Raw genomic sequence first — 10,020 nt, forward strand, 5'->3', positions numbered from 1 at the left:
TGAAGAGAAAAAGGTTTAACTTTTAATAATATTGAAAATATAATTTATTGATTTTTTTTCTTGTTTATTTTGTGATTTTTGTTTTGGCATGATGTTTAGGAAATGTTGGTTAAATGCAAAGTTACTAAAGCACTCCCCATAATTTTTTTTCCCCAGAAGTTTTCTAGTTTTAGCTTTTACATTTAGTTCTTTGATTCTGTTTACTCCAAAGGAATGTTTATACATGTTGTTGTAGTTGTTGTTGTTGTTATGTGCCGTCGAATCATTTGCAACTCATAGCGACCCTATGTACAACAGCCCTAAACCCTGCTCTATCCTGTGCCAATCACATTGCCTCTGACACACCCATCCCGATTACCCTAGTCACTGAATCAATCCACCTCCTAGAGGGCCTTCCCCTCCTGCGCCGTTCCTCCAGCCTACCAAGCATGATGTCTCTCTCCAAAGACCTGTCTCTCCTTACAATATGTCCAAAGTATGCCAGACGAAGCCCCAGAATCCTTGCCTCCAATGAGTAGCCTGGTTTAACCCTTTCCAGGATAAATCTGTTTGTTTTCTTGGCAGTCCAGGGTACATTCAATACTCTTCTCCAGCACCACAGCTCAAAGGCATCAATTCTCCTTCTATCCTCCCTAGTCATTGTCCAACTCTCTGATCCATAACAAGTGATTGCAAAGACTATAGCCTGTATCAGGCAGACCTTAGTCTCCAGAGAGACACCGTTGCTCTTGAGTACTTTACAGAGGTCCCTAACAGCAGACTTTCCCATCGCAATACTTTTTTTGGTTTCCTGGCTGCTGGTGCCAAGAGTGTTGACCATGGAGCCGAGCAAACTGAAGCTGTGAACAATCTCAATCTCTTTGCCATCCATCCTGATGCTACCAATTGTTCCAGTGGTGAGAATCTTTGTCTTCTTGACATTGAGCCTCAGTCCATACTGAAGGCTTCAGTCCTTGACCCTCTGCAGCAAGTGCATGAGGTCCTCCTCAGTTTCGGCAAGCAGGGTTGTGTCATCTGCATAACGCAGATTGTTAATATATCTTCCACCAATCCTGATGCCACACTTCTCCTCATAGAGCCCAGCCTCTCAGATAATCTGCTCTGCATATGGAAAAATATTCATTTTCTATTGTCTTGTCTTGGCAACTTTGTAAAACACTGTGTAACCATATGTATAGTTTTCTACTTCCTTTTATATCCATCAATCTATTTGTCTATCTTCCTACTAAATCCACAGTCATGATTATTGCAATTTTGTAATAGTATTTTAAATCAGGTAACATAACTTCCCCAATTATTTTGTCCTTTTCTACTGTGTAGGAACCTTTCTGACACAGTGGTTAAGCCTTGAACTGCTAATTGAAAGGTTGGTGGTTCTAATCTGCCAGCTGTTCTGGGAGGGAAAGATAAGACAGTTTGCTTTCTAGAAAGAAACTATAAAGCGCTTCTACTCTATGTGATAGATAAGGTTGTTGATTCAGATGTGAATCAACAGCAGTGAGTTCGATTTGGTTTTAACTATTTACATCATATGTTACTTCTAGGACAGAGTTAATGGTATTTATTCATTATGGTAATATTTCCCGCTTTCTTGCATAGCCACTAATTTTTATTAGATATTCAGGCCTTGAATATTTTACCTTGCTGGATGTGGAATACTTTTTGTATTCCCAAGAATATTCTTGAGCTTTATTCTGAAATATCGATAAATTGAAAAGCATTATAACTCTTTATACATGGATTTTTTTTAAAAGTTTTATTAGGCAGGACTAATACAGCACTTATTTTTCCAAACTCTTGAGACAAGACTCTTCTGGGTACTCTACCTGATGTCCCATGAATGATCATATATTCCACTCTGGCTTGCAGGAACAAGAACTATTTCTGGTGTTTTGTGAGTATCAAGGATATTTCCCTCTTACCCTTTTAAGACTTGAAGGGACTCTCTGCACCATTCTCTTTGTTTTGATAGTATTTTCTGTGAACTCTACCCCAGCTCCCTCTCTTCTACTCAGAAACCAGCTCTCTGGGGCAGCTTGAGGCCTGGACATTCTCTCTAGGTCATAAACTGGGCGAAATGATAGGCCTTTCTTCATTTGTTTTATCTTGGCTCAGGAATCCTTCATTGTCTAATCCCCCAATGTCTTTATAAAATATGGTTTTCTCTTTTTAAAGTTGTTTCAGGTGAGATTGTAAATCTAGTTCATGTGACTCCACCTTGCCTAGGTTTTGATGTGTAGGTCATATAATTTTCAAGTATAAAAATATCTCCCAAAACTTCTGGGAAAAATCTAGAGAGAGATGAATGGAGGAGGGTCTAAGAAGACAGAGTTACAACTAGAATAAAATCATCTTTAGAAATTTGAGCCTTTCTGTTATGTCTTCCCTTCATAACTTTCTCATAGAAAAGGGGCAAAAATACCTGAAAAGAATTAACTTGCTTTTTTCAGAACTTGAAGGGCTTATAGATGTTACAGTTTATTCTGTGTCACATGGTTTACTCGTGGTTTGAAATTCAGGATCAGGCCTATAGATGCTCTCGTCCCATATACTCTCCAATAACCATGCTATAAATGTTTTGTTTCCTTTCTGTAAGGAACTCTAGTGGCCTAGGGGTAAAGAGTAGTGCTGCCAATCCAGAGGCAAGTGGTTTGAATCCGTAAGCTGCTCTTTGGGAGGAAGTAGGGCAATCTCCTTTTGTGTTATTTCCAACCCTCGAAAACCCATTGCAGGGTCAGCTATGATTTGGTTCAGACTCAATAGCACATAACAGCAACAGCAACTTTTTTATTTGTTTCTGTTTTTACATTGTTGGAAAGTCCCCACTAGCACTTTAAATTTTTTAACTCCATGTACTTATCTCTAACCAATTCCCAGTCAACCTTAGTATCTAATGCAGAGACAAAGTATTCCTGGTGACTTGGGGATCTGAAGTTATGCTTTTATACCACTCATTATTTTTGTTTTCTGACAGGAACTCATGCTAAACTATCCCCCAAACATATAAGTTTTGAAGAGAGACTTTACCATGTCCCAATCCGCATTGGTGATAGGGGTCGGCCTCCCATGGAAAGGACTGTTTCTTTACCAGGTAGGTATTTTACTGTACGCTATTTAGAATGGAATCTGGCACCATCATTAATTTGAGGGAATTCCTGTCTTTGATGAAGGATTATGCAAATAGTCACTTAAAAGGTTTATGACCAAATGTTCTTCTGCTTTCTAGTTACTTTCTGCACATGTGTAGATGGACATTGTTTCCGTCCAGCGGGTGGTCAGTCCGGGATCCCCACTGTGGGCATGGCAGTCGGAATAATTCTGGCCACTCTTCTGATCATTGGTAAGTGTCTTTCTCAGCTTCAAGGATTCCTATCCTGGATCTCAGATACGTGATCTCACCTCGGGTGGCAGCTCTTTCTGTCCTGTTCTGTGTGGCAAATGGCAACCTAGGCAATCAGCCAATGATTTATATCATCAAGAAACCATTTTAATGACGACCATACTTAGAAACACATTTTGCTGTAATTTGCGGCAACGTGTTAAAGGTTCCTGGTTGGAAGACACTGTTTCACCCTCCAACTATTTACACCTTGTAGGTTAGTTGGAAAATGGAAGACAATTTAAGCCAGTTAAATCTGCTCATTGCCAAATTTGTATGATGAAAGAGATAGAGGTGCAGTTATACACTCCCTGGCTATGTGTTAGGCAGGGTGTTTGATAGCAAGACTATGGTGATGAGGCAGTTTTCAAGAAGAATCTCATTGCTTTCTCTCAGATCTGAAATAAAGTGCTTTGGATATTGGGGGGCAGAGGGAATGTAGTGATAGGTGAAGAGGTCCACAGATCTTACACTCAGAGTTAAACTGTCTAGTCTGTCATTGTTAAAAAAGTGGACGTTAACCTTACAGGGGAGATACTTGAAATACTGTGGACTTTTTCTGTATATTTTCATGTTTCTGGACTTTTTTTATTACTTTAGAATCGCTCCACTGTATCACAACCTTGACTCTGTCTTGGACCTTGGCCTGAAAACATAGCAGAATCTCTGTTCTAGCTGTTGCTTTTTTCCTTTTTTTTTGTGACAAGTACAATGTTTACTATAGTAATTATTCTTTTTTATTGTGGCCTCATTACAAGTTAAAGCTTAGAAATGGATACTTCATCAATCCATGTGCCCTCAAGTGAAGGGTTTAGGATATATAAGGGCAGAATATATTTTTACCTTTTAAAAGAACACTGAGGTTTTTCTAAAAAGTCCTATTTGTTCTCTCTGTATCTGAGCTTTTTCTCTTATCACTCATCCTGTAAGCCTGCATTTGACTCATGGGTCTAAAAGGGACCTTGGTTTTTTTATACCTGTCAGTCCAAATTCCTTATTATGAGATGGAAGTTTCTTCATTCCTTGGACATCTGACCATCCAAATGTGCATTGTGACCATTATTTTTGTCCAAGAACTTCTGCTTTATGTATACTTTTCATACTGTCTCTGTATCTTTTTTACCCAATTTTCTCTCCTACTTTGAAGGAGTTTGTTTATTCACCAACTAGCATTTTTTAAAATTTATTTTATTGGGAAAAACATGTTGGGGATACAAGGAGGTGAGGGTTGGGGGCAGAAGGGTGATGAAGAGCAGGGGTGAAAATTGCAGGGTAGCAGTTTCAGAGATACACAATTTGGTTGGTGGGGGGAGCAGGTGAAGGAAATGAAAAGGATCCAGTGGGGACCAGGTGATACAGGGCAATGGTAAGCATAGTCCAATGGTGATTAAACAAACTGTCTTATTCACTTTTGGGTTTCTCGTTTGGGAACTGGGCATAGACTCTCTGGCTTCTTCATGCTGAACAGGGGCGTTGATGTGAAGGGGAAAGGGAATACATTTTATCATCTTACTGGTGGTCTTGGGTTAAAGCTGCTTGCCTTCTTGTTCTGTTAGAAGATATTTTCCTGACATTTACTCCCCTCTGGGCTGCAAAGTGTTTTCCCAGGTGGGTCCAGTGGGGATGGCTGGTTGAACCCAGAGGCTCCATCCTCCTTTGCTTCTTTAGCTGGCAGTTGTATTTCCTTTTTGTCACTGGAACTGGGTTTAGGGTCAGGTCTGGAGTAAAACTCAGTATTAAGGTTACCTAGAGGAAAGGGAGCAAACCTAGAGAGAACAAACTTGTGAGTTACAAACAGAAGGGCTTTGGGGGTGTTACTTATGGGTGTACTAGGGGAGAGGGTGGAGGAAAGTAGCCTAGATAAAATTATCTGTATACCCTAGGCAGTTTTTTCTACCCAGGGGTCGGATGGAACATCCTGAGGGCTGAGGAGCTCACCCCAAGGGCCAAAGATGGCTTGCCTAGAGCGGGAGGCCAAAGACATCTTGCCCCAAGCTGGGGGCTGAAGGCAACTCACCCTGAGCCAGGGGCCAAAGGCAGCTTGCCCCGAGCCAGGGGCCAAAGACGGCTAGCCCTGAGCTGTGGGCTGAAAACGGCTTGCCCCAAGCTGGGTGACACACCCTAGGGGCTGGCTAGCACATTCCCCCACCAAAGTCCCCCCCCCCAAGTACAGACCCCTCACCTGAATGAAGACCATGTGGCCAGAGACAACATCCCCAATTCCAGCACCGCTACCTTTCCCCCCCCCCAATAAGTGGTCATACTGTAACTTGAAGTAGGTGTCATTGCCCTCCCCTTTATAAATGGAGAAGGGGACCTGAGAGTGGTGAACAGACTCCCCCTAGGTCTAAATAGTTCTTGGCAGAGGCATTCAACAGATCAATATATGTGGTGCATTTAGGATGTCTACCGTCTTGGACACGCTGCCCCTGATAAGTGTCATCAAGTAGATGGCTCACAGTAACTTTCATCAATTTATTGTACTGGTGATCGTCTTCTCTGGCCTGCCCAAGGAAACCCAAACCTGTGGTGCCTGCATCTCCTACTGCCTCCATCTTGGCTCCAAGGATTCTCCTCTGAACAAGTCCACTCTGCAGCAGTGTGGCGGCTCCACTACACCAGTTGGGGGTGGGGGGCAGTGCCTACCATCCATCTCGGGTGAGGGGATCCCTGGGGTCTGACGGTGGGAGCTTCATGGAGCTGTGGCGGTGGCACAGGCTCAGCAGCAGAGGGCTGGGAGCTGCGGGACTCACACATTCCTCCCTGGGAATCCTTGATCTGATGTTGAGCCTAGATCCGCATTGAAGACCAGTTATCAACTGTTTAACTGTTCAATTATCAAGAAACAGAGGTCTATAGAAGGCCATGGTGGCCCTCCTCCAAGTGGTCCACTGCTCCCGCAGCTCGCCAGGTTGTCTCTGCCTCTGGCACCATCTTCGATCTTCCAACTAGCATTTTTTAACAGAACATTTAACCCTATAATTTGAATACAAGCTATGGTTGAAAGAGTTTGGGAATATACAGAGGTAGAATTAACAACATCTTACCGTTTCCTATCCCTGCCCTTTTAAAATTAGACTTGAGATTACATGATTCTTAAGCTTCTAGTCTTTTCTGCCAGGATTCCTTCTATGAAGTTACTGCCAGGTCAATATCTGAAAACAATTGTCCCTTTTTAACATATTTTTAAAAAAATTATATTGGTCTGCATATAAAACTTTTGTATTGTTATTCATTCATGTACATTGTATTTCACACATTCCTTCATTTACAGTATGTTTTATATGATCATTCCCATACATTGTGTCTTATAAAACCAATAACTATTGATCTATGCCCACTATCACCTTGTCTTTTTCAGGTCCCTACTGGATTTTTCCTAATTCCTTCAATCCTCACTCTGCAATCCCTTAATTTCCCCTTCCCACCTTATTCCCTTGTTCCCCCATGGCCCTCCTCTTCCTCCTTTGGATTTTTATACACATCTTACTAGTAATCTTTCTATAGCTACATTTATGTTCTTTTTTATCTTATTACTATCTTTTATTATCAATTTCAGTATAGCTACTATACCTTCTTCTGGCACTTTTACACTGGATTTCATGCTATAGAGTATACATAAGAAGCAACAAAACAAATACAAGATAGAAAATGACAACTTACACACATAAATGGACTTTTCGTATTTGTTGTTGTTAGGTGTCAAGTACAACTCATAGCAACTCTATCAACAACCTACCTGAACCTGCCACACCCTCTGCCGTCCTCATTATATCTGACACACAGATCCCATGTTGAAGTCATTGCACCAAATTCATCTCACTGGGGATCTTTTTCCTTCACTGACATTCCATCTTTCCAAAGGTCCTTTTCCAAGGAATAGCCTTGCCTACTTACACATCCAAAGTATGAAAGATGAAGCTTTGCCATCTTTGCCTCCAAGGAGCACTCTGGATGCACTGTTTGCAAGACTTTTCTGTTTGCTGGGTTTTTTAAAAAATTAATTTTAATGAACGTTTAGAGAGATTTTTGATTTTCATTCAGTCATTGTTGCCTTTTTCTCTCTGTCCACCCCTCCCCCTCCCAGTTCACTCTTCTCTTTGAAAAGTAAAAGAAAATTATTTCATTGATATACAGTCCCCCCCACCCCCCACCCCCGAGCACGTCACTATGCAGCCTTCATTCTGGACTCTTGCCATGACCAATTATGTTCTTCTTATGTAGAATTTTTTCTTCTGAGACTGAGTTAGTACACTCAGCATAAGGTTTCTAGCCTCTTCCATGTTACAAGGTATTTTTCAAAATTGTTGTTCCTGAGTGCTTCATAATGTTCCATTGGGTGGATATACCACAGTTTCTCAGTCCATTCATTTGTTGATGGACATTTGGATTGTTTCAATATTCTTGCTATTGTGAATAATGCTGCTATGAACACTGGCCTCTGATCTTATTGTACATTTGGAGCTAAGATGCACATATAATTTTACAGGTGTTCAAAAATAAATGGTCTACTCGGGCTTCTCAATAGTGTCGCTGAAGTCATGAGGAAAGTAACAACAACAAAAATGTGATACTTGATGTGGAACAAAGAAAGTATGTTGTAGGCAGGTGAACATGCCACACCTATGCCTAGTCATTCGAGAATTTTTTTCTAAGGAAAAGGAAGAAGAACTAGCATAGATATTTCAGTGAATACAGAGTGCAGGAATCCTTTCAGATATTACTTTCTTATTTTAGTCTTTCATGTAGGCAGAACTGTAGGTCATATATTCTTTGACAGAAATCCTATAACAGTAATTAGGTTAGGTATGATTTGGAGCTTGATAGACTACTTATTAAAATAAGAAAGTGATATGCTTACTTGCCTAAGAAAGCAAACACCTGGGGTTGCTTATTCATCAGGGCAACAAAACTCTGTTGAATCACAAACAAAAATCAAGTTACCATGAGTCATTCCCCCCCCCAATATTGCTTTGATTAAATAAATGTAACAGTGCATTTTAGATTCCATCTATTTGATCATGACTTTTCCTTTTCAGGTGCAATTTTAACAGCTGTGTTTATTCGTTTGAAGAGGAAGGAAAAAGCTAATGCTCAGAAAGCACAATCAATTGAAGCCAGACCTCTGGCCAGCTGAATTGGAAGAGGAACTGAGTTGATGTTCTGAATGGTGTTTCAATAGTACAACCATTTAATCCCACAATTTACTTTTCATCCCACATATGTGTATAATTATTTTTATTTTGCTACCCTTACATATTTCATGTGATGTAGACATTAGAGATGTTTTCCATATTTCCATGACATTTCTCCCTCTATAAAACCGTAGCTACTTGACCAAAACCTGTATCTGTTTTTGCCCCTTAGGGAAAAATAGGCTGATTAAATATTTTGTACATTTCTTCATAAGGAACTTTATCTGTTATCCATCACAAAATGTCCAGGATCCCATTTTTGCTTTCCAGTTCCATCCTATACCCTACTTATCTGTGTCTCCTTTGGTATTTCATTACTTTGAAAACGTTCATCAGGGGAAAGAACAAAGTGGGGATGGACTTTGCAGGGAAAATTGAGTAAGTGGTCTTCTTCCGTGGTGTGAACATAAGATCTTCCGTGTTGTGGTTAGCCTTTTTAACCCAGTGTGGCCTTCCATGTCATTCTATGATTAAGAGGAAACTTTGGAAGCTTAGCCCACAGGGAGCTGCACTGATAACCAAAAGACAGCACTTCTCTATAAGTTCGAATCCACCAGCCTCTCCATGGGAGAACAATGGGCATTCTTTTTTGGTGCAAATTATAGCTTCCTGAAATCTCACTGGAAGGTGAACTATGATTCAACTCAGACTCAATAGCAATGCATTTGAGTCTTAGATTAAGGGTTTTTTGTTTTGTTGTTTACCTTTAAACTTGGGAATAGAGATTCATGTAAGGTATTCTTACAAGCTTCTGTATTTCTGGAGAAGCCCACTTATTAAAGCTTGTTACAAAAACCCAATGACTGGCCAGGCTTACTCACTGTCAACCATGTTGGGTATTTTTTCCCCACATGTAGACTGGGAAAGTTATTAGTTAGGTAATGGATGGAGCAAAATAAGGAATGTATTCAAGAAGTATGGATACAAATCAAGAATAAAGGTTGATTGTATTTGTTTTGGCTTCTCTGATCTCCTTGGCTGTGGTTCCAAGTTCTTTTTGTTTGTTGGGGGGAAGGACTGATTAACAGTGGTCACTCGTCATTTATTAAAATCACTTCCCATACAGGAGTCTAAAATAAAATTAAAATGTCACTGCTGACATGACTGTAGATTGAAGTGTTCAAGGTAGAAACACTTGGGAGTTTACATTTTTAAGTGAAAGAACCTTGACTATTTGGAATAATTTCTAAACCTGGAGCTACTGCCTGGATCCTGATGTGAGCCTTAGAAACACTGAACATTATTATATAACCTCCCAGAATTTTCAACTGTGAAAAAGAACACATATGTGAAAAGATACACTTACAATGACTGCTGAAGAAGCCCATTGGTTGTGTTTTCCACAAATAGCCTAACTAGAAGTCCATCTATTACATCTTCAGAGGTAAAACACAGGAAACGAGAAAAAAAAAATACTGAACCTTTTAATTTTTAAGACCCAGTATA

At 40.3% G+C, this 10,020-nt stretch overlaps 1 protein-coding gene across 1 annotated transcript in view; it reads left to right on the forward strand.

Annotated features, from left to right (window-relative positions):
* CDH17 (cadherin 17, LI cadherin (liver-intestine)) overlaps window positions 1-8,516 on the forward strand; it is a 59,939-nt gene extending 51,423 nt beyond the window's left edge. The window contains exons 15-17 of the mRNA XM_006884627.1: window positions 2,975-3,091; window positions 3,227-3,340; window positions 8,419-8,516. Of these exons, the coding sequence (XP_006884689.1) occupies window positions 2,975-3,091; window positions 3,227-3,340; window positions 8,419-8,516 (329 nt within the window). The remainder of the gene's footprint in view (window positions 1-2,974; window positions 3,092-3,226; window positions 3,341-8,418) is intronic.
* The last annotated feature ends 1,504 nt before the right edge of the window (window positions 8,517-10,020 follow it).

This window comes from Elephantulus edwardii, unplaced genomic scaffold (assembly GCF_000299155.1).
Source record: "Elephantulus edwardii isolate Elephantulus edwardi_28Jun2011 unplaced genomic scaffold, EleEdw1.0 scaffold00036, whole genome shotgun sequence".
Taxonomy (NCBI): Eukaryota; Metazoa; Chordata; class Mammalia; order Macroscelidea; family Macroscelididae; genus Elephantulus; species Elephantulus edwardii.